The sequence below is a fragment of the Sander vitreus genome, chromosome 6 (assembly GCF_031162955.1).
Source record: "Sander vitreus isolate 19-12246 chromosome 6, sanVit1, whole genome shotgun sequence".
In the NCBI taxonomy this organism is placed as follows: Eukaryota; Metazoa; Chordata; class Actinopteri; order Perciformes; family Percidae; genus Sander; species Sander vitreus.
This window is the reverse complement of record NC_135860.1, coordinates 30,304,958-30,330,628: the sequence shown is the minus strand read 5'-3', so window position 1 is coordinate 30,330,628 and position 25,671 is coordinate 30,304,958. Positions and strand designations below refer to the sequence as shown.

At 40.0% G+C, this 25,671-nt stretch overlaps 1 protein-coding gene across 1 annotated transcript in view; it reads right to left on the bottom strand.

The window, feature by feature from the left end:
* The window catches only part of snap91a (synaptosome associated protein 91a), a 59,951-nt gene that overhangs the window by 13,634 nt on the left and 20,646 nt on the right, over nucleotides 1–25,671 (bottom strand). The window contains exons 2-15 of the mRNA XM_078251944.1: nucleotides 19,599–19,741; nucleotides 16,526–16,601; nucleotides 15,301–15,403; nucleotides 14,699–14,792; nucleotides 13,993–14,104; nucleotides 13,299–13,405; nucleotides 13,164–13,205; nucleotides 6,044–6,105; nucleotides 5,697–5,705; nucleotides 5,036–5,048; nucleotides 4,568–4,752; nucleotides 4,366–4,454; nucleotides 1,783–1,797; nucleotides 1,303–1,515 (exon numbers count right to left, since the gene is read on the bottom strand). Coding sequence (XP_078108070.1) covers nucleotides 1,303–1,515; nucleotides 1,783–1,797; nucleotides 4,366–4,454; nucleotides 4,568–4,752; nucleotides 5,036–5,048; nucleotides 5,697–5,705; nucleotides 6,044–6,105; nucleotides 13,164–13,205; nucleotides 13,299–13,405; nucleotides 13,993–14,104; nucleotides 14,699–14,792; nucleotides 15,301–15,403; nucleotides 16,526–16,601; nucleotides 19,599–19,741 — 1,263 coding nt within the window. The remainder of the gene's footprint in view (nucleotides 1–1,302; nucleotides 1,516–1,782; nucleotides 1,798–4,365; nucleotides 4,455–4,567; nucleotides 4,753–5,035; nucleotides 5,049–5,696; nucleotides 5,706–6,043; nucleotides 6,106–13,163; nucleotides 13,206–13,298; nucleotides 13,406–13,992; nucleotides 14,105–14,698; nucleotides 14,793–15,300; nucleotides 15,404–16,525; nucleotides 16,602–19,598; nucleotides 19,742–25,671) is intronic.

The window sequence follows — 25,671 nt, the reverse complement described above, 5'->3', positions numbered from 1 at the left end:
CAAAATAGCAAATGAATTACATTGCAGTGGGTTTATAAGGCGCACGTCATTATGGTAGAACACTCTGATGAATGTTTAAAACATGTTAATATCAACACTCATTAGTGTTTTGTTGCAATTTCTGCAGCCTTAAATAAACCCAGAGAAAAGCAAGTAGTCCACGATACTGGCTCATATTTTTGGGATGTGCCACAAATGGAACGGTTCGCTCTGTGCTCAGTGCAAAAGAGAGTTTGTGAAAACTTGACGTTATGTCAGCACGTTAGTGCACACGGTTGCAACAAAGCAGGATGTAAAAACAGTAAAAAACGGTGAGCATAGAAAACCATTACATTTTAGGGAACAGCCCTAGCATTTGATTTTCTGAAGAATACATATCCAACAATGTTTGAAATGCCCAGAATGTCATTTAAAAATGTTTACTGCTCCTCTGAAGATATTTCCAAATTCCTCAAAGAGTTTTCTAACTAGATGAAAATTATTTGACTACCTAATAAAGAAAATGCACCTCTTTTGGTATGTATTGAGATTTCTTTCCAATATATATATATATATATATATATATACTTTATTTTGTATGTGTCACTTTGTCATTTTAATTTTATATTGTGTTTTTAATACATATCATCTTGTAAGTTTTTACATAAAGCACTTTGTGATTTCTATCTGTGAAAAGCGCTCTAAAAATACATTTTACATAATATTAAATTAATATTAGTATTAAAAAAAAATTAATAATAGCGTAAATAAAGCGTTTTGTTTTGCAAAAGGAGCAAGGATATATGTCATGTAATGTACGGCTATGGAAATCCAGTTGCAACTTTTTTATCGTGCAGCAGGCAAAATTCATTCAGATGTACAGTAAGAAGAGTCTTTAAGGTTTCTGGAAATCCCTTCAAACAGCAGTATGTGTTGTTAAACACAGCTGAGTCATTCAAAGATTGTAATTATTACTTTGAAAATCGAATGTAATGTTAATACATGAGAGGCACAAACTAGGGCTATGGTGCCATCTGCTTACTTAAATGTCATAATGTACATTTAGATGCTTGTTTCTAGCAAGTAAATAAAATAAACAATGCTTACATCACATACCCGTGTAATCTAATGGGACAAAAGCCTGTAGACCTTTTGTGGTTTTATGATGTAGCAATACATATAAAAAAGTGAAGGGAGTAAAAACCTATGTCCAATCCTATATGTACCAACTTTATACATAGGAAACCTATCAGTAAATCACTAAACGATGAAGGGGCTCATTGTAGACAAGCAGGCTACATTCTATCCTCGGACCAGACTGACCTCCGAAAAGGTCTATGTCTGCGGATGAGGCAGGAGCTGAGATGGGCAGAGAGGCGGGTGCCGGTGCGGCTGCGGCAGCGGCAGTGGCAATGGTAGCGGCAGCGGCTTTGGGCGCAGGAGTTGCAGGAGCAGCAGCCGCTGCATCATCAGCATCAGCAGACTCTCCCTCTGCTAGGAGAGCTTCAGAGGCTTCATCCGTGGCAGGCGGAGTTGCTATGTGGATAAACCACATAATCCAAACGCCACGACCCAGTCACAACCCCAAATAGAGAGAAATAGGAGAGAAAAGGAGATGAAAGGAAGACGGCAGTGTCAGAGAGACTGAAAAATGCAAAAAGACAGGCTTAGCAGATGCTAAAGGTGAAAATAGCTTGACACAAAGACATTGAGAACTTCAGGTAAAAAGCCAAGTGGTGAAAATCAACTGCCTTCATTTCTCATATTCAGTCTGTAACAAAGTGCTGTCAACAGAGTACTCACCCTCAGCCAAGAGATCTGCACAGCAGACAGACAGAGAGACACACAGGTGAGAGAGAATTCATTATTTTTAGTTATGGAGATGACCTGATACAATTCAGAAATATTTTATTTGCAAGCTGCCAACTTTATAAAGAACAAGCCAGAAAAAAGCAGACATGGACCGATGGTAAAGCCCCAATTGAGCTAAAAGCTGCGTAATGTAATTTAGGGCATAGTTGGACTGCGGCCATCTTCAGGGTATCAGTGTAGATGTGGGGATAAACAAGTGGGCTGGCCAAAGTGCATTAGCTTCATAATGGAAATGTTCTGTAATTTAAACCACATTGTCCAATAAAAAAAAAATTCTAGCCTACAGAGTCATTCTAAAAGATCACACTTAGTTGTTTCAGCTCATTTAATACAAATTGTATATACATTACTACCAACCATTTTCCAAAGCATACCATAGGTTTTTAAATTGATTTCATTCATCTTGGCTTTTCTAAGCAGCAATTAGTTTCCATAAATATTACTGATATTAAAATCACATAACAGGGACCTCAACTTCTTGTATGCTTTGGTCATGTAAAGGAAAAAAGTGTGTAGTTAATGGAATGAAACATCCAAAACATCAGCATCATCAACGTCCATTTGCATTTGATGAAATTTAAGTCTTATTAAATATGCTCGCCATTATAATAATACATAAAAGTTTAGACCGATCAATATCTATTTTCAGAATCAAAACAAAATGCTAGACTGTATTTAATTTGTTTATCAGCTCTGATGTAAGCTGCAATTGTTAGCATGTCCGGCTTACTAGCTTAGTAGCTACAGTAGTAACCAAGCATTACTTATTGTTATCGTTAATAATTGTTACCTTAATACATTATTATGTAGGGGTATAGGTTACGTTAGCCAAAATAATCCCTGTTCACAACAAAGCACATCCACTGTGTAGTATTCCCCCACGTACTGTGTGGAAGCTGGTCCTAGCTAGATCCTAGAAGCATTTTCTCTTTTAAAGTTAAAAGTGAAAACATACTGTTTGAAAAATACAAACAAGTATGTTAAAGAAACAGCAGAAAGTCATCTGGATACAGTGTTTTCAACCAATTTATGGAGTTAACGTTAGCGTAACTAGCTAGCTAGCTATAGCGAATAAAATCTGCTAGCTAAAGTTGTCATTGCAGAGGCAAAATCGCCGGTCGCCGGCTAGAAATGAGAAGCTACTTTTGTCTGCCTGTGTCTGAAATCATGAATCTATGGTGGAATTTCAAGGGGTGGGGTAACTCTACCACTGACATTATCATAGTCTATATGCACAAAGTTCCACTTCCAGGATTGCTCCGTTGCCGCCAGAAAGTCCGGCAGATGACACTCTTTACCTTCAACTTTCTTTGTGTTGGTATTCTAACCACCCGCGGCGCTACCATTGGCTAACGTTTAGCCGCTTTCCGACCAAGTAGTTACAGGAACGTAGTTATTGGAAAAGTCCACTTCTAAACAGATCTACTAACTACTCTCCCCCAAAACCGTTTTTTCCAATTGCATTCGCACTGGCCAAGTGGCCATAGGAACTGGTAGGAGGGGTAAGGGAGTGATGCCCACCCAGCCAATCAACATCGCGGTTCAGGCACTGTTAAGGCACCGGTACCGTTTTAAAAGTACCGCTTTAGCACCGGTATCCAAACCAAACAATACCCAACCCTAATATTGACTCTAGGTTCAAATGTGTGACTAGATTAAATATATATAATAAACAAATACAAATCTTAAAATCAAGTTCATAAAGTCATTTTCTTTGCATTCATTTGATTCCCAATCAAGATACACTGGTAAGAACTGCTTTCCATTGTTAATATGTACTTAAAAACAGTTCTGAAATGCAAAATAATAGAATTTTAATCATGTGATAAAACATGCAATTAATCACGATTAACTATAGAAATTCAACAATTAAGATTTGCAATTAAGAAAATGTAATCGTTTGACAGCCCTAGTCTTTTTGCGTATTGAACGTTCAAAAGAGATAAATGAAGTAAGGCTTACTGCCACGGTGTATGTCTTTGTCCGCTTCAGCACTGAGCTGAGGACAGCGACACAAGAGCCACACAGGTAGGCTACTGAGTCGCTGTCCTTTATTTGGCTTATTTAAACTGGCCCATCCAGTTTTCTGGAGGCCCACCTACAATCAAAATCCTGGCGCCGCTAGTGATTCTAACCTCCGGTGGATTTGTGAGGACTATGGTTGACTGCTCCTCAGATCTCTGCAGGGTAAATCCAGACAGCTTATCGATATTAGACTATCTGTCCAATCTGAGTTTTCTGTTGCAGGACTAAAACAACCTTTGAACGTACACATGTTCCACCAAAACAAGTTCCTTCCTGAGGCTATTTAGCAGCGGCACCGTAGCTACGTCCGGTGCTTAGCACTGCCCAAGATGATTGTGATTGGTTAAAGGAAATGCCAATAAACCAGAGCACGTTTTTCTCCCATCCCAAAATTCTGTGTGGACTAGCCAGACCCTCCTCCGCAGCGCTGTGGAGTAAGGTATGGCGATGCTAGACTAATCAGTTACTGACAGAGCAGAAAGTTCTCACCTCCCCATCCAGTCATGGAGGAAGTGGCTATAGCACCCCTTGAGGAGGACATGGGGTCTAGATCCAACAAGAACCCATCGTCAAGAGCACTAACCACAAAGAAAGAAAGACAGAGGGCGTGTTGACAGAGGCAATCCATTTCTAATGGAATATTGATGCAGCTCACTGCAAACACTGTGTAGCATTGTTGAGTGATTCTTACTTGCTGGTAGTGGTGACGGTGGGGGCTGGTGCGGTGGGGGTGATAGAGGGCGGAGGAGGTTTGGCAGGTGGCCCGGGGCGAGCAGGGGGCCCACCGGCAGGAACGGCAGGCGCGTGCCTGGCCGGTGCAACAACAGCAGCAGCAGCAGCAGCAGCAGCAGGCGAGCTGTTGTTGGCTGTCGCATCCTGCCGCAGAGGAAGACCCCCATTAACATGGTGCCCAACGCAGTTATGTAAGCTGATGTGATGCAACAGCCTTTTAACACATGAATGCACAATAAATCACTACCTGTCTGTAGTAACTGGTAAAGGCGATATTAAAAGTCTAATTAAGCATCTGCAGTTTTTACTTTTACTTTACACGCTGCTTTGTGAAGACCTCAATAACTGCTTTGACAATAAAGTGCTATATATAAGTAAAGACTATCATTACCAATACATTACAATACACACATGAAACATAGCTTACCTTAGTGGGCGACCTGCAAAAACAATGATAGCACATTGAGTTTAAGAGTTTAATGATGTGCATGCTAAAGCATAATGGCTGATACTGAGATTGGACGCAAAGTGACAGGTTAAGTATCAAGTTGGTGTTTTCAGGCAGGCAACATTTCAAAGCAATTGCATTTAGTACACATCTGCAATTAATGGACCCACGCCACACAGCTGAGTAGTAGCATCTTGGCCCGTGCTCGTCTTCAACAAAGCTTTGCTTTTCAACATTACAGACAGAGAAAGGAAGAGCTGAATGTTTCTGAATGGCATGCTTCTAAAGCTTTGTAAAAGTCAGGGCCAATTGTACAGTAAGAGGATAACATATGAATGAATGAATGAATAATATGTATAGTAATGGCAGCAGCTAAAAGGCAAGACGTATCATTGTACTGTGTCGATGACAACAATGATGCAAATTATGTTCACAAATGTGAGCATAATGTAATATTAAGAAGTGTCTTTTCTATAGAACTGCATCTTGAACAAAATTATAGTACACAACAATACAAATGGCAGTTGCTAGCTCAGATGTCATTTCTATAGAATGACTAAAAACGGCAACCCAAACAGAACAAAAAAGGTTATCTATCGATACATATGATGGTAAAATAATATTTAAGTCCTTTACTTACTTATCCTCTCTGACATGAGTTTAGACAGAGGAAATGACAAGTTAGAGAAGTAATAAGGAATAGTAAGGAAATAATGCAGAGTAGTCACTGATGTAACACTGATCAAAGATCAAACACAGGCCACACAGAAAGAGCTAAATCACTGTCCCAGCACCAAACAAACCCAGGTGCATGTTGGACTACCAAGCTATCCTGAGGCCAAATCACTAGAGACATGGATATCAGCATGGCAAGAAGCATTCAGCTGTATAACAATTACAGGATTATTGAAGCTTTAGCTCTGTGTTACTGCTGGTAAAATTCAAAAAAAGAGAACAGCTTGCAGATATATATATTGAACTACTTACGGCTTCTTCCCCTCCAGCGTGTTGAGGTGGGTCTCCAGGGACTCCAGAAGACTTTCTGGGGCCTGTTGAATAATAAAGAGAAGGTGATACAACAGGAACGTATGCTTGTTGTTAACACATTATAAAAGTCGGGTATGGTCAGAGAGGCCTGACAATACAGATGATACACAGTGGACCACACAGTCAGCGAGAAATGTTGAATAACTGGGCTATTCCTTTCCATCACATTGGAGTTGAGTGATGATGGCTCCTCGAATACATGTTTCTAAGAGTTTGCCTTCTAAAATCATCTATGCATGTGTGAAGATGCTATTGGTCATCATTTACAACAACCATTCTTACCTAGCCTGCGTTGTAGGTACCCCAGATCACATGCAGCACATTCATCTGTTACCATCCGGTGCAAAGAACATCTCATCCATCCAGTGTTTCTATGAGTGTGTTACTACTGCAGTTTCTGTGTGTCTGAATGTTAGGTGTGTATGTATTAACTTCCTCCCCTGACCTTGGCGGGATGGGAGCGCCTGAGGCAGCACTGTCGTATCCTAGAGCTGTTACGTCTCCCGTCATCTACGGAAACATTAAGTTGAACTACTACTTTGCCTGAAACAGGTTATGACCGTCTGTGTATCTTTTGGTCATTCGATTTTCATTTCATAAACAGGTATTAAAAAACAAAACATTTATGGTTATTTGATTTTCGTTTTAAAAGACAAAATTTAAAATTGAAATACAAGGCGTTTTTTCCTTTTCATGGTCAAAAGGGGATGAGAGATATTTAAAAATATGCTTTGATATTCATTTTCTATTTCATATAACAAAAAAATATAATCACTCGAAAATAGAAACGAAAAAAGGCCTGTTTTTTCATATTCAGAGACCGGATGTTGTCATTTCGAAGGCAACAGCGCCAGTGTACCAGTGTTGCTTTCAGCACAGGCTAAAATGACTTTGGAACATAGACTATTTATATTAATGTGTACAGTCTATTCTTTGGAACCCTGCTCTGATGATGCTTGAGCGGACTTTTATTTCAAAATGTCCCATTTATTTATTTCCCTCTCCCTGCCTCCCTCTGACTCTCCGTCTCTTAGTACCGGCATTGTGCAACATGACTCCACACAAATTGCAAAAGAAACTCTTTCAACTGATCTAGTCTCATAAAAGTCTCCGGTGCTGGGTCTAATATTAGCTGCTGCCGTTTTCTTCAAGTAGCAGCTAGCTAGCAACTAGCCATCAGCCCCGGTCCCCGGTGCTGACTGATTCTGGTCCGTGTGTGACCCGCGCTAGCTAACATTAGTGTGTTTTATTCATGGGTGTATTAAGGTTTTATTTCCTTTGGCAGATAGTGATATGGTTTGATGCACTATACCAGGGAGGCTAGCTAGTTGCTTTTAGTCTGAGTCTGTAAGATAACCAAACTTAATTTAAATATAACGTGCAAATAGGGAAATAAATGTGTAACGTTACATATACATAAAATAAATGTCACTGAAATAAATACAAGTAAAACATGTATTTGATTATATGCTTTTGAACTACATTGACTAATTTATATCTTTAAATGTATTGCCTCATTTATTCATTTCAAGATGTATTTCATAGCCATATTGTGTATTATGTACTGTATATTTATGTAAAGCGGTGCAAAAAAACATAGGACCAGTAGCTCAGGAAGTTGGGGTACAAGTTTCCCTCAACTGTAGAATCAGACGCTGCGAAGTGGAAGCTAACTTCAGCGTGGTGTCAGATGAGTCCATACAGTCTATGGTCACATCAAGTCTGAGCCATTTCCAGTGCAAAATCTCCTCACATTTCTTGCAGAAAATCCTCTTGCACCCCCATTTCCCTATGATATGCACACAGAGATTTCTGCACATGACAGGCTTTTTTTTAGCCATGTCTAAGATCACATCAGAGTAAGAATCCAAAGTCATTTTAGCCTGTGCTGAAAGCAGCACTGGTACACTGGCCCTGTTGCATTGGAAATGACAACATCCGGTCTCTGAATATGAAAAAACAGGCCTTTTTTCATTTCTGTTTTCTAGTGATTTTATTTTTTTGTTATATGAAATAGAAAATGAATATCAAAGCATATTTTAAATTTCTCTCATCCCCTTTTGACCATGAAAAGGAAAAAAAACGCCTTGTATTTCAATTTTCAAATTTTGCATTTTAAAACGAAAATCAAATAGCCACTTGTTTTTTGTTTTTTAATACCCGTTTATGAAATCCAGATGGAACCTGCGGATTATTTTTTACAGTTTTCAGTGGTGATCCAGAATGAAAATCTGCGGACTGTTTATCTGCTTGGGGTGGAGAAGTATTAACATTCTAAGTTTTATTTTAATTTGTTAAATTTAAATAAAAAATCTGCTAAACATTGTAATTCCGTTTGGCCCTTGTTATGATCTACTGCTGTACTTTTGGACACTGACCTGAATAAGACCTGAGTGATAACTGTCTCAATGAGTTCGTAAGCTGAAAATTACACCACAAGGTGGATGTCACAATGGTACATCTCCTTCAAAATATTACTGGAAGATGTACATGGCATCCTCAAAGATGACAGAGGTAGGTGTATTATTTTGTCACTTTATACTGTAGATGGCATGACCAGTGGGCAGTGTTGGGGAGTAACGGAATACATGTACCGGCGTTACGTATTCAGAATACAAATTATGAGTAACTGTATTCCGTTACAGTTACAATTTAAATAGTTGGTATTTAGAATACAGTTACATTGTTGAAATCAATGGATTACATGACGATACTTCTCTGTGTCACGGGTTTATTCACTCTCGCAACTCCATGCATTTCCCAGAAGCCCCAATATGAAAACGAAAAAATTAGCTATTTGCGTGATCACTGATAGAGGTAAAGATGGAGCCGGAACTGGCACAACAGAGTCAGGGCAGGAATGGTTTCTATCTTGGAAATTCAAACAGCATTTCACATTAAAGAAAGAGAAGAAAGAGCGAAATATAACTGTGCACTGCAGTGCAACCTCTGCTTGCCAGCAACCAACTTCCTTTCAGCGTCCAAATTACTCCACCTCCAACCTGAAGAAGCATGTTAAATCTAGTTATTTTTAGCCAAGGTTAGTCGTCTGCTGTAGTTTTACTGGTCACCTTGCTATTTTATAGTTGACATGCAACTTTACATTCTCCTACATGCTGATTTACTAGCCACAGAGCCATTGAAAGACTGACTAGCCCCGTTTGACATGTTAGCTAACGTTAGCTAAAATTAGCTCATGGTAGCTTAGACTGCGGTTAGATTTTTGTAGTATGCAGTTCGGGACTACAAATACAAAAATCTATCTGCTTGTTTAGGTACACATTCAGCCAGTTGGAACAGAAGAACACACCAGAATAGGCTTGTTTAGTAAGCTGGATGTGATGGCCGCATTCCTACTTATACAATGCAATTCAATGTGGAAGTAATCCAAGTATTCAGAATACGTTACTCAGATTGAGTAACATAACGGAATACGTTACAAATTACATTTTTGGGCATGTATCCTGTATTCTGTAACGGAATACATTTTGAAAGTATCCTTCCCAACACTGCCAGTGGGTGCCTAATATCCTGATAGTTGCTGTGAGATCATGTGATATTCTCCTGGCACACTGATAATCATCTTCCTTGTGCAGTTTTTCAGAATAATCTAATCAACATCGACCTGACAGCACTAACCCTACAAACACTTTCCTCTTTTCTCCAGTTCTCTGTAAAGTCATGCATTTGTCTTGTTGAGCTCTTCACTTCATATCTTGTCTTTGCAAATTCTGATATGTTTCTGTGATGAACGGCAACATAAATAAACCTTCACATGCCGAGAACAGGGCTACTAGGTATCAGTATTTTTGGAATACCAACCAAATGTGTCCGTGGCATCGAGTTTTCAAAATTCAAATTGGGAGGATCAAGCAGGGTACAAACAAACAAATAACCATAAAACGAAAATAGAGAGAACAATGTTCCAGCCCGCCACGATGCAAAGCAGCATGCTCAACCAGGCTAAATGGGACATTATCACCTCCTGACATGCATTTAAAAGAATAGTTTTAGTGATCCAAGCTAATTCAGCCAAAATAAAATAAGTCACTAATCCACTTTCCTTAATTCCCTGCTTCATTTTCTGGATCCATCCATTTAAAGCTGTCTCATCTATTATCCTTAAAACTTTGAGAGACCAACAAGGCAGAGAGGCTGATAATTTTTTGTCTTGTCACTGAGGTAGACCAATTATCATCTAGATTTTAAAGGGTCTGTCCTCACCACCAAGGGCAAAGAAGGCTGTTCTGCAGACAAAGGACAGATACCGGTATAACAGCTCCATTAGTGAAACACTGAGACATGAACAGGTGACGTTCTCGTCTGTAGATTCCAATATTAACGTTGCTGAACAATTTCCTGTGGATGTGACAGCAACAGGCCTTCAGGAATATGTTTAGAATATCATTTGATATGACGGACTCTGCCATCTACTTACAGCTCTAAAAAATAGCATGCAAGTGGATATGAGTGATGACATAACAACACTTCTCCACTCTACAGTCAGTCGGATGGTAGTATTATTCTGTCTGTTTTTTTTTTACTTTTTTGGGGGCATTTTCGGCCTTTATTTTTGACAGGACAGCTGAAGACATGAAAGGGGAGATAGAGGGGGAATGACATGCAGCAAAGGGCCGCAGGTCGCAGTTGAACCCGGGCCCGCTGCATTGAGGCGTAAACCTCTATATAGGTGCGCCTGCTCTACCAACTGAGCTATCCAGGCGCCCGATTCTGTCTTTTTTGTGCTGATGTAATTCCTCTATTATTTTTAACTGATATTTAAAGGAAGAAACTTCAATTTACAACTGAATGCAACAAAAGGCCATCTGTGGGCGTTGTCGTCCCTAGTCTACTTACATAATCCAAGCACTTAGCTTTGACTCAAGGTAATCTTGCAACTCTCCAAGCACATCTACACGGCTTTGACCAATCCATTTGAATGAGTTAATGCAGGGATCTTCAATGTTTTTTAAACCAAGGACCCCTTAACTGGAAGAGAGACGGAGCAAGGACTACCTACTACATATATTGTATAAAATGCATTCGCAATCGCATAATAAACTGGGCCTACAATAACGTGTAGGGCGGCCTAAAACCTTTATATACATACCTATTTGCATAGAATACTAAGCTATTAAAATAGTTGTTGGAATGATTTTATAAGTCTTATTTTAATGTTAAACATCATGTGGCACTGTGAATCCTTAGGAATAACTGTATCTGTGAATGGCCTTCCCACTGGCACTTGAAATCAGCTCCGTAATACGCAATACGCCCCCAGCGGACGTCATACTACACTGTTGAAAAGCTTCGGAAGCGACTCACAAAAATGGCGGAGAGACTAGAACGACTGATAAGTGTCTGAATGTACGATTCTCTATGACCTCTCTTATACAGATATAAACAGAAAGGCTGCTGCGTGGAGAAAAGTTGCCCAGGACGTTGACATGTCACATCGGTTAAATGTGATATAGCGGTATAATGTCAATAGTTCGATGTCTGTTGCTAGCTAACTAATTAGCATTAGCAGGTTTGTTTATCAGTACCATCAACGCTGGAATTGTCGGATAGGAACCGTCCGTAGCCTTTCGCAAGAGTGACATTTTTTGAACACATCCGGATGACCAACTGACACGATTTTTTTCGCACCGCACTCGTTCAGACCCAGTTCGGACCCATTCGCATGCGGTCTGCGAATCTCCATAGGAAATGAATGACTTCCGGTCGTTTCGAAGCCGTATCGGAGCTGATTTCAACTGCCAGTGTGAAGGCGGCGTTAGTGACTACCTTACCTACCTAGCTAGTTTGCTAATAATATGTTCATTTTTTAGGACTTTTCTAATTTTTGAAAAAAACTTTTTAAAAAATGTAACCATAATTTGGAGGCCCATCTGCATTGACTCTGAGGACCCCCTAGGGGTCACGGACCCCCTGTTGAAGATCCCTGAGTTAATGAATTTGAAATGTTCTGGATTTCCAACACCCCTTATCTATTTCAAATGTTCTACAATACAGTTACAGTATGTTCAATTCGGCATGGTGTGGATCTGTTTGATACCATTGGCTCTCTGTGAACTATCAAGCCTGAGTTGAATCAGACAGCAATACAGCATGCTTTTCATGCAAGTCATCCACACTGCCATGTCTGAAAGAATAACCTTAGCTATAGAGTTTCCAAAACAGAACACACAAATGCACGCACGCACGCACGCGCGCACGCGCACACACACACACACACACACACACACACAAACACACACACACCACGAATAGTTTAGAAGCCTGGGACTACTTCAGGAGCCAACAGCAGAAATTGCATGTCATCCTGGGAATCACTTATAGTCGGTGACCCAAAAATTTGAAATTGAAAAAAGGGCAAAAAATTATCTTTACAGCTGTTATGGAAACTCTTTAGCACAATTTGAGGATAGCAATCTGCTGTGCCTTTATACAGTTGTTGAACTAAAACCATGTTTAGCTCAGAGTTTTAGCAGCGGAAGACGCCTGGTCGGCAGCATTGCTCAGCATATCACAGCGTATCCAATCAGCTCTTCCAGTCACATCATCCCACTTCATCAGAGCGCCTGCTTGGTGTGCACTCGCTGTGCAGTGTGCTTCAATTCAGTGCACTCAGAGAGAGTTCAAATGTTTCCTAAGCTGTATGCTTCCCAAAGCTAGCTCTGCGCTCGCTACTCACACTCTCAGCCTGAATGATCAATCTGCATCTCTGGAAGTGAAAAGAGAAGGAGGGCATAGGGGCCATCAATCAACTACAACCACAGCCCATTGGTTGCGTGGAGAACGTAAGTGCACATAGGGCACAGAAGTGATATGTGTACTTTTTACAGCATAGAGTAGCTGTGTGTGAATGTTTCGTTATTATCAAAGAGGAGCAATAATGGTGAAAAAACTGAGAATAGCTTTAGACATTCACACGACATGCAGTAGTTAGAAACAACACTGACATGCTCTGTTAGTATGTAGCCTAAAAAACTGAAAGGCTCCAGTCATATTTTTTTGAAAATAAACAAAGGTAAGGAAACGCCATTGTCAATCTTACCTGGGTGAGTTCAGGTATGTCATTTTTGTCTATTCCCACTTGCTGTAAAAGAAGACAGTGACATTTCAATACAACCGTTACAAGCCAGACTTACAGTAGCTGCTATTCAGTGATATAACGTGCTCTGCAGGCTACCTCAGCAATTTTGAAGAATTCTGAAACCCGAGTCATTCGTGTCAGGAATCTTTTGTAGATCTCCAGCCCGTCTTTACACTGGCTTCTCTTCATCTGGAAAAACTTTTCTGGAAAACAGAGATTTGTGAAATGTGAATTATTATTCCCGTTAAGGTAAAAGCATAACTCTGGTGAAATTTATGTTGTTTTTTTTTTGTTAACAAATCCCATGAAAAGACCAAAACCAACAATGAATCTAACTGACTGATGTATTGTCTGTGTAACCAAAGCCTGACATCTCGTATTCCTCTGTGGTGCCATAAGGCTCCATTAATGTCCAAAGACATTGTTAAAAACACATAAGTGAGCCAAACCACTGCACTGGGTTCCTTCATTACCATCAACCTAGGAACCGTAGTTTATTTTGATTTGATCCCACATACAGTGTTCTGCTGCTGTAAATACTAGAGCACAGGATCTTCAGATAAAAATAGTCCCCCATCAAAGGCAATCATTTACCCCTGTGTACAGTACAGTGCTCAGCTGTTTCAGAAAATAACTTTTTTGCAACAGACAGAGTAGGGAATGTGGAAAGTATTTTGGTACTACAAATAAAAACATGTATATAATAATCTTATATTTTAAGGGCACCTAACTTTTTGTTCATTGATTATTTAATGACTCCAGTGATAAACTGAAGGGAGTGACTCTTTACCTAGCAGGTTAATGATGCCGTCATTGTAGCAGGCATATAACTTGATCAGATCTTTGAAGAGCAGGAGAAAACAGGCATTTATCACCCCGTTGTTCAGGTCCTGTGCATGCACCTGTGGACAGAAATAAAAGCCAGGAGGAACAGTGTGGTTAGGGTTTTGAAGATGAACAGATGGAGCACAAAATAGCTTTGAAATGACAAATTTCCAAACAGTATTTAATGAAAAAGATAATACAATTTCACCAAAGGTGGATATTGTCACAGGCTAATATTGATGTAATGTATAAAAGTACTCTCAATGGTATATTTTTCCAGCCCCGCTGTTGGAGGCATAGCAAATAGAGAATTTTATATTACACAGTAATAAGTCATTTGAAATCAACACCACTGACAAGGGCGTAGGTTTCGTTTCAACATTCACTAAGCTATTTCAGTGAGTCAGCATGCACAGTACCAGGGCCTCTCCTAAGTGGAATGCAGCCATCATGAATGGTTTTGAATACACCTGTGCTTTTCCTACTATGACATGTCAACATGTCTGCTGTGAAAAAGGTCTATTGACATGTCTTCATAGACTGTTTTTTGCTGCTTACAGCACTGAGCTTTGTTAAATCCAGTTGGCAGCTTTTATATACTGTGTTTAACCCTCAGAAACTTCAGTAACCTTGTAACATGACTTTGTTCCTTATTAGCGAGTGTCACTCACTTCAAAATCCAGCAGTGAGTCGATCTGGCTCTGCAGGGTGGGCATTCCTTTCAACAGCTTCTCTACTGACATGGTCCTCATCACTCCCTCCGCTCTGAGACAGAGGGCGACAGAAAGAAATAGAAAATGTTAGAATTAAGCAGCAGCTCGCAGACAGAAAGACTCCGATCCACGTCTGTCTCTCAACACATACAGTAGTAGAATACCTGTCTGTACCTGCCACACATATAGTATCCACCAATATGTCTGATCTCTATTCTTTAGTCTGCATTTATATTTTTCAGTGCCAGATATGTAGCCAGAGGGACCTTGTGTCTGCCAGCTAAACAGAGCTGTCCGCTCTGTGAAAATGAGTAATAACCCACTCTGTATTCATCTCTGCACTCAGTACACGCAGTAAAGCCATGCACTTGGCCCAACGCCGGGCTGGAGTCCATCCCACACAACGGCACCCCAGTGGGATGTTTGTTATTTTAATGGATATGGAGGGCAAGTAAGAAAGAGGCATGTTCTGGTCTCGGATAAAGTAACAAAACTAAAAAAAATCAATAATAATGCTGAAATAGTCGCAGGGCGGTGTCATGAGAAATGAGAGACGTTACCCTTTCTTGGCTCGGACAAAGTCAAAAGACATCTGTCTGTAGGCGAAGGACTTCTCGTTGAGATAGCGGCTGTAGCGTCTAATGAACGTGGACATGTCGTATCCTGAGGAAGACACACTCATAGGTAAACACATGCACAGTGTGCAATGTCAACTCAGTGCAGGGTATGAGTTGGCTCTTACAAGGCTTAGGAAAACAAGATGTTACAAAATTTCAAAATGTCTTGAATGCAATTGTAAAGAGTCTTTGCACCTTACACCTGTGATGAATATATGGGTGAGACAATGGTGGATTAATCTCAGTCTTTAAAATAAGAGTTCATTTTTAGAAAACAGGAGACGATTAATACCACTCACTTGTCTGTATGCCAAGTATGGAGCTAGCTTAGCATAAAGACTAGAAGCAGGGGGAAACAGATAGCCCAAGGTTAAAAGAAAAAATGCATCTGCTAGCATCTCTACAACTCGCTAATTAACATGCTATATCATTTGCATAAGCCCTACCAAAACCAACATGTAAAAAATAAGTTACAAAATCACACTAGCTGTTTCCCCCTGCTTCAAGTCTTCATGCTTAGCCTAGCTAAGCTAATGGCCTGGCTGTAGCCTTATATTTAACAGACAGATATGAGAGTGGTGTCACTCTTTATCTAACTCTCTTGTCTGTATGCTAAAAGACGATTAGCTTAGCTGAAAGACTGAAACGGCTAGCAAGTTACAAGGTAAACCTATCTAAAGCTAAATAGGTACTTCTACTGTAGTAAGTGGTTGCTTCTTATCTAACTTTTGGCAAGTGAAACTATTAACAACTACAGAGTTTTATTTTCTTTGTGGAATCACAGATTTCTTAGCACAATTTAGCTTTCTAAACTCTGAAGATACTCCAATCACCAGAAGACTAAATCTCCATGACAACAGACTGTGAAGCCGGTGTTTATCACCACGGAGATGGGTTTAATTGAGGGGAGCGAGGGATTACAGAGCAGGAACTGAGGGATGGATAGAGGGGTAATTGGGTTGGTTGTAAGTAACATTCTACTGTTGCACGTGTTTCAACACGGCTTAAAAACAGGTGTGAAATGTAGGTGTTAGAAGGAGAGTGGAACACACAAATGAAAGGGTGAAGGAATTGGCAATGGAAAGGCCAGAATAAAGGGATGAATCAAGGTTGAAAATGATGTAGGGTTGCTTAAATCAAAGATGGGAAGAAAAGTAACACCACCCACCATGGGAGCCGGTTTTGTCCAGGAAGTTGGCAAGGTTGAATAAGGTGTTTCTAGATGATAGGAACTGCAAGAATTTCTGCAGGAGAGGACACACACACAGCATTTAGTTTTCTGCCAGTCACTAAATGACAAATGGTGAAATAGCTCAAATGTTGGCAAAAAATTACATGAGAATTTTGAATTTCGATGAAAGAAATATTTTCATTAATTGAGAAATAACCATGGATTACACTTCACAGTTATGAATGAACATATTATATCCCAGTAGTCATGGCTTGTTATATTTGCATGATCATTTTCAAACAGCTGGCTCCTTCTTAAATATAAGAAAAGGTTTGTTTGATGTTCACAGCTATCTCAGCGCTTTCAGCATTCTACCACAAACCTGTGAAAGTGCCTGTAGCAGAAAAAGAAGTGGAATTGATATAAGAGGTGTGATTCTATACTCGTCTTTTTCCTTAAATGATTAGAGAGCAATAAAGGAGCAATGCTGCAGCCTTCATGAGTGGGAGGGTGTGAATATGAATTAGAGACATGAAGGGACCAGGGAATATAAAGACAAATAGGCTAGAACAAGCTGCTGATGCTTATTCAGTGGCTGCATTTATGCAATACAGAGCATACTAACATAAGGGGAGGTTAGGAAGGAAAACCCCTCCCTGAAGAAATGGTGAGCTTAACATTACCTCCCCTCCTCCCTTTTTCTTTTCACTCTCATTCTCTCTCTCCAGTCACACTCACTGTATCATCATTAGGGACAATACAACAGCAAAGCCCTGGCTAAAGACAGGCACGTCTCGAGAGACAGAAGACACACACAGTTCTGTATAAATGCAGTATATTGCCTTCTTAATCATAACTGCATTGTTCTCACGCATTTATGACACCACCACCATCACTTTGAGTGCTTACACAAATAAAAGATCACTTCATCACATCATTCACACACAAACTGAACCTATTTGTGAAATGTGTGTGTGTGTGTGTGTGTGTGTGTGTGTGTGTGTGTGTGTGTGTGTATATAAGGGCCACAGTATCCTATTGTGGCACCACCATTTACCCTCTCCCCCTGACACCTGCTGTGTCTTCTAGAGAGGTTAAAGCTGTTATCTTCATATCTCTAAATCTCTTTTCACCCAATGCATGCTGGGAAGGAAACCCCCCCACTCCATGATTTTACGTAAACGTAAGTGAATGACTAAATGAGCGGATGGCTTGATCTCACATTATTTCTTATTGTCTTCTCAGTCTCTATCAACTACAGTTTGTTTTCTCTTGCTCTCTCCTATTGAATATTTTAAAATATGTTCTCCTTCTTTCTCTGGTATTGCTGTATCAATTACTCCCCCCCCCCCCCCCCCCCCCTCTCTCTCTCTCTCTCTCTCTCTCTCTCTCTCTCTCTCTCCTTTGTGTCATCTGCATTTCAGTGGCAGCTTGGGTTCTCTAAAGGGCTGTAAACAAGCATCAGTTTATCTCTCTGAGTTATCCCTTGTTGTCTATTCAGAGCTTTTTCTTTTCTGTAAGGGACATAAACTGGGTCAGGGGGTCAGGGCCAGGAAGCAGAAGGCCAGTCCCTTTGATACTTCCATGACTACTGTTGAGGCCATACAACTATGTAACATAAGTAAAAAATGTAAAGGGTATTGTATAGAGAAGACCTTGGGGTGAAGTAATGCCAGTTACTCAATAATCGTAGCTTTAAACCTGCATTAATTGATATTTGGCCACTGGAGGGCAGCGTGACAAGCTGTAAACACAACACTGACATATTGTCACCTAATATAACATTACTATACACATAACACACAACAACTATACGATAATATAGATAATATGTGTTAGCAACAGTTGACCATTTACACATCCAGCAGACATGATGCAACATTAGCATTCATTTGGAGATGTGTTTCTGTCCACCTGATGAATGAAAGTCCTATATTTATTCCCCTTTTAGCTCTGTTTTGGTCTCTTCCAACTCCTAAGGGAGTTATCTGCATCTTTAGCTGCTTAATGCTAAATGGCTATAGTCACTAACTTCCATCTACCACTTGGTGCCAGGCAGGAAATGTACAGTGGGTGTTATTAAAACCTTTAGCTAAAAACAGCTGCCTGCTCTATCGGGAAATGACACTGGTGAGAGACCTGAGAGAGAACCAATACAGTAAAGTCTTGGTCCATAAAACCAAAATGACGCTAAAACATCTATGAAGGTACCGCAGAGTTGGGTGATGATTATCTGTGGGTTATTCACCACAAGCGGGCACATTTCACAGACTTTTAACTTATCGTTCATATAAAAAATATTGATTTAGTGCAGCTTTAAAGTATGAAAAATCTACTTATTCCAAACCATCTGACAGCATCACATCTTCTTTGAAGCTATTGACTTTTTTTAATGGCTGCAGACATCCCATCAAATGGAAATATATTCTAGATGCCTAGTGCATCATTTTATTCACATTTACCCAAAATTCAGCCTGACACATTGGTGTCTTTTGAAATTTTGGGAACTCCCCCAAATCTAAAATGTAGTTCTGTGGGTTTGAAAAAAAAGTCTGATGAGGTTAAAATATGAATTGTCTGGATTGGTGGAAATAAAAATGAATGAACTGGTCAATTAAAGCAATGTTAGCTCAAAACAAAACACATGTTGTCTTGTCTTATTTTTACCTAACAGAATTAACAGTTGCCCATTTTAACTGTGATACTAGTGTGCTGATAAGTTATTTCCACCTTTTTACACTCACAACATGGCTGAATGAATAGAGATCAAAACTACAGCTTGCACGAAAGGCAATCTGTGCTCCTGCTACTGTGTGTTTTGAGCTGGTAGATGTGTGGCTACCTTGGGTTTTGTGTGGAAAGCACCATCCTACTTTACATCTGACAGCTTCCCAGTACAGCTGTCTTCTGATGTCTCTACTGGGGGCTACAACCACACTACGGTGGTCAGTGGCAGTGGATCAGCTGGGGTAAAGTCGCTTACTCACTTCATCTGACTGCATTTTACCAGACATTAAAACCAGCCACCAAGTACGTACTCAGGTGTGTAAACAGTATGTGAAAAGCTCACCTCGTTGCCATGCACCATGAGGTGATGTGTGGCAATCAGGGCTTTGAAAACCACCACCCAGCTGGCGTTGCCGGCCCTCTCGATCAGCGTGTCAGCCATCTGGGGGACGTTCACATTGGTCTCCTGGGTGGCCTGGATCAGGTCTGAGAAGCATAAAGCAGAGGAGGAACAGGAGGTCAGATGGTGGATAATAGCTGGGGAGAGACACAGCGCAGCTACAGCATGTACAGCCTTTGTAATGATATAAGATGGGTGAGAAATGAAAAACAGGAGTGTGCTAGAGGTAATGCAGTGCAACTGGGTCTGGGCTCTGCTGCATTTCACCGCCGCACCCTTTTGCATCCTTATTTCAATTCACCATCTGTATTTCCCAGAGCAGTTTTTCCTCAAATAGGCAAAACCTCTGCAAAGGAGATATTATACCTTGTTTTAAGTGCTAATTCACCACTTTTACTATAGTAGAAAGGTGTTCATTATAAATTCAAGATCTGTCACTTGTGTAAAGAACATTATCTTTAGCAACAAACTCCATTACCATTATTGAATACCACTTGAACAAGTCAAAAGTACAGGGCCATTTAACTAAAACCGGAGGTTATACTGTATGCCAGTCTAAGACTAGCTAATTAGTTCAATCTGACAGGTTTGCAGGGTGCAATGTCTGTCAACATTTGTTAATTCCTCTTATTATGGCATCAGATACCTATTTAGCAGTCTTTTTGCAAGCACAAGGAGCTAGTTTTTATCAACAGAATTGACTTTGGACGCTGCCATTTTCCATCTTAATGAAATGTATCTAGATAAGTGTTTTCCATTATGCCTCTATTGCCTGGTGTGAGTCACACTAGCTACTGCTGTGTTCCTTTCTGCAGCTAGTCATTAATGCCAGCACAGGCAGAGGTAGAGTGGAATATTCCACAGCAGAGAGATAGAGAGGAACCAGAAGACAAGCAGGGATTGCAATGCGAATCAGACTTTCTACCGATCAGAATCAGACAGACAGACAGACAGACAGTGCTACAGTATAGGAACACAAAGGTTCTGAGAGACTGGCCTCTTTGATATGGTCGATCTAGTGGTTCAGAGACAAGACTTGATGTTACAGCAACATCTGTTGATTATTGACTCTATAAATCTATGTTACTCTATGATGATGAATTTAAAATAATCACTTTCCTTGGGAAATAAAGGTCATATTGCTCATTAAACAAACTGCACTGCTAAAAGTCACATATCCGAGGTTGTCATAATATCAGAGTTGTGTTAAATAATCTTTAAAAAAAAGTGACGAAAGCATTTTAAGTTACAACATTTTATTTAAAGCAGCACTAATCAATATCTGTGTGTGTAATGTAAACAGGTCACGGCCTGTTTTATAGTCTATGGTCATGACCCTACGGAGACTTTTCACTTGACTCTGCAATAACCCTCAGCTCTTTGTAGCTTAGCATCTGTTAGCTCATTGTTTTGGTTTTACGGCTGTAACTTTACTGTTTCTATTTCTCTCATCAGTGTCATTCCAAACAGCAGGCAGCAGTTTTCAGAGGAAAATCCTTTGATAAACCCATAGACTGTATCAAATGTGGAGGTAGTCTCCGTCTGGTCATCGCCATTTTGGCAGTGCCTCCCGGCTATTCCAAAAATGGGCAAAGAGGTGGAGCGTGGATGGAGCTGAGGCAGGCCAAATGAAGCAGTCTATACTCGCCCTATTTCACACTCTTTTATTATGCATAACTTTAAGCCATTATAAAATGTAAACGCTACCCCCCCACACCCCATACAGTTGTCACAAAAGGTGAAATTAGTTAAACATTGTTTTTTTGGGGCATTTTCAACCTTTATTTTGACAGGACAGCTGAAGACATGAAAGGGGAGAGAGGGGGGGGAATGACATGCAGCAAAGGGCCGCAGGTCGGAGTCGAACCCGGGCGCCAGCTTTACCAACTGAGCTATCTGGGCGCCCCAAAACCGTTTTTTTACCAGACTGTAAGCATGTTATTTCTGCTGTAAAGTTGGCCATTTTAACATGGGGTCAATGGGAATTGACTCACTTTTGCAGTCAGCTTCAAGTGGCCATTTAAGGAACTGCACTTCCGCGTTGGCTTCATTTTTCAGCACTGAAGGTTGCCGCTTGGATAAACCCACCAAACAGAGCAACTAGCTGGTAAACATAGTGGAACATTTTTCAGCTAAACAGCCAGATATTTCCCTCAAGAGTTGGTGGAAACCAAAATGTAAGCTAAAAGCTTACCACTTTTAAGTGGGATTTGACCAAGAGGACAATCTATAATCCGCCTATATCAGATACACCGATGTGATTGGTGCAGCTCGGCTACAAGGGCATAGTTAATGAGCAGCATTACTGAATGCCAGAGTGACTCGCTGAGCAAATTCAAACTGTGCTCTCGCGAGAACTCTGGATTTCCAGGGTAATACTTTGCCACAGTAATACCTAATAAATGAGACCAATCTGTAGTTGTGTTTCCTTCCTTCTGTGTATCAGCATCTGTCAGCTATAACAGTAAAGCCTATGTGAGGAATATCCATCCATTCACTGGCAGATGTGTGAGCTGTGCTCCATGGCAAACCTCAGGGCATATCTTCAGAGACAGTATGAGGAATTAGATAAGTATACAGAGTGATGGACAGAGAGGGACAGAAAATATGACCCACGTCATTTTAAAAGCCTTGATTCGGCAGAGCAGGGCAGACGCAGAGCAACCTCCGTTTAGTCCTGTGATTCATTAATAGTGGCATATCCATTCTGCACATTTACTGCCCGGAGACACTCAGGTAGCTGAGAGGTGTTTATGGATTTTTCCACGCTTGCTTAATATAGACTAAATGGCAGTACACCTCACACATGGAGCAATCTGTCACTAGTTAGCATGAGCAATAGCGGGTTTGGGAATGAAAAGGTTTTACTTTGAAATAAGACATGGAACAAATTGAATGTTTGTGACAACTTTTATAAAAGACAGTTTTGACAGTTTTATGTATAGGGTTATTGATACATTGTATTATGAAAGGATATAAAACATGCTAAAACTCTGTAATTGACACGTCTTAAGTGGAAAAAACAGTTTCATGGGAAGTTATGTTGTGTCTACTTCTTGGCCCGGGAGACTTCCTGGAGTCAACAAGCAAAGACTTAGATATACCCACACAAGCTGCAAATGCTCACTGGAGCACCAAATGTGTATTACTCCGCAGTTGAATATAGTTAAAAAAAAACAACAATTTCTCCTGTTTGAGTAAGGTTTGCTAAAAACTACAGTGCCCAGCTATAAAAACAAAATATATATTAACAAACGGGCTTGTGATAGAGTGCCACTAATAGTGGTAGTGGGTGGGGGGGGATCAGAAAATTTAGAAAAAGACTAATATATTGTTTGTTTTTGGTCTTTAAAGGGGATTTGTTCACAATAATTGTCCAGTGCACATACAATATATATTTTGCACATCCTGCACTAAACCATTCAGCCTCTTTTTTCTAATATTAAACAGCTATTATGAATATATTTGTTTCTGTATTTATTGTGTATTTCATATTAAATGTTCAACATGTTTGTTTATGTATGCAGCAACCAGTAGTGGAATGTAACTAAGTACATTTACTCAAAAACTGTACTTAAGTACAAATTCAAGGTACTTGTACTTTCTTTTCATGTCACTTTCTACTTCTACTCCGTTACATTTCAGAGAGAAATATTGTACTTTTTACTCCACTACATTCATCTGACAGCTTTAGTTACCAGTTACTTTACACATTAAGATTTTTTGCACACAAAACAGTTTATACAATACAATGCTTTATTATAAATTAAACTACAATATACATAGAAATACTGTTGAAAGTATTAGCCAATAAACACTTATTTAAATTACCAGAACTGTTTCAATTGTTTCCAGTTTCTAAAATAGGATTTTTCTGCATTGAGTTTTACTTTGAATAATTTAAGTACAATTCCTGATGATACTTACATACTTTTACTTAAGTAACATTTTCAATGCAGGACTTTTACTTGTAACTGAGTATTCTTACAGTGTGGTATTAGTACTTTTACTAAATAAAGAATCTGAGTACTTTTTCCACCGCTGGCACCAACCACCAAGGCAAATTCCTTGTGAAGTTGGCAATAAATCCTTTTCTGATCATGATTTATTTGTATGCATCTTGGAATTGACTTCGCATCCTTGACATGAAAAGTGACTCTCTTTAGTATAGAACATCAAACACTGACCAATGATTTTCAATCCAAAATGGTTCCATTTTGAAACAACCACCTTAAATTGTCAGTGTGTCACATTCCAATGAGAACCCCAAGTGTTCCCTCATTCACTCACTCACTATTCCCTATATAGGGCCCTATTTTAACAATCTAAGCGCACGGCATGAAGCGCCTGGCGCAGCTGCGTTTAGGGCGTGTCCAAATCCACTTTTGCTAGTTTGACGGTGGACAAAAGGGTCCGCGCTCCGGGCGCATGGTTCAAAAGGGTTGACCATAGTGTCTTCATTAATCATAGGTGTGTTTTGGGCGTGACATGCAATAAACAAATCAGAGGGTCATCTCCCATTCCCTTTAAAAGCCAGGCGTGTTTGGACCTTGGTGCATTGCTATTATGATGGAGGATTTGCACCGTAATATTTTTATTTGTAATCTTTTGCATGTGTGTGTGCTGCTGTGTGTGGAGGCGGGCACGCCCAGCATCATGTAAACAAACGGAAACAAAAATACTTCTAATACATCTCTGAAACAAAGCGAGCACTCAGGAGAATAGTAACAGGTTGTATATTATATATGTTGCATGTTACATTTGCACTGTTTAGAAACCAAAGCCCGCTCCATTTTTCCTTTTCAGTTTTCGCGGTGACTTCTGCTTCTTCTCCTCCTCTGGGAAAACGCAGCCATGTTGCATTATGGTATAGGGGAGTAAAATGTAGGGTACATCCTATGTACACTCAAATTAGCAGTGCATTGTGGGTATTTTATAGTGGATTATATAGTGAATGAAATGAACCGCGGAGAATTCGAACACCACTACAAAATGGCGAACACACTATATAGTGCACTAATTCCATAATAGGGACCGGTTTTGAACACACCTAATACATTCTTTTTTTCTGGTTTAGGATGCACTTTTCTACTTCCATGAATAAATCAAGTCCAATAGCCCATAATAGATGTATTTGAAAAGGGACTGAACGAATAATAATGCAAAAAAATGCATTCAAGGTCACTTTGCTACAAGACTGCTCGCACTTTTGCTTTCTCCATCATACTTTCTTCATGCAGTAATGATTGCTGTGTGCATGTCCTCTTCGGTAGTAAGGCAGCAGATAAACACACACACACACACACACACATTGAGAGGGATAATCCCTACAGGGCTGATGAGTCAGCAGCCTGCATCATCATACTCTTTTCATCTCTCTGTCTGTCTCTATCCCAGTGTGTCGGCCCGTCTGTCTCACTCTCTGCCCGTCTCTCTCTGTTTTTCCCACAGTGAGGGTCAGATTGCACAGCCACTACCATTTAACGTCTACATAAATAGTTGCCTCTGATCTACTGTAAAATCATGTCCCAATAAGCGTACAATAACAAATTTACAAGAAATCATAGCTCTAATTCATGGGGTAAATTATTTCAAAAATGATTTGTTGCCAGGGGGGCATTGCCTCTGCACTGCGAACAGTGATTTCATGTTAAGACGTCGCTTTTCTTTGTCTGTGCAGTTATGGCGGCCATTGCCGCTCGCGATAAACACTGCGCACATGGGGATCTTTTGAGTTTTATGAACCTTATTAATATAAAACCTTTCATGAACATTCTATTCAATGAATCACAGAAAGTAAACTGAGATAAGTTTATTAGAAAATGTGCCGGATAAAGTCTTGGGAAATATTTAAACATGCAGTAGAATAGAAGCTGAATCCTGTAGAGAGAGGGACAGAGAAATGGGCAGAGAGTCTCTGTTCTGATTGAGATGCTGAACAACAATTCAGCAGGAACTCCTGACTCACTGTCTCCCTCCACCTTCCTTCTCAATTATTCATACGTGTGAGTAGAGA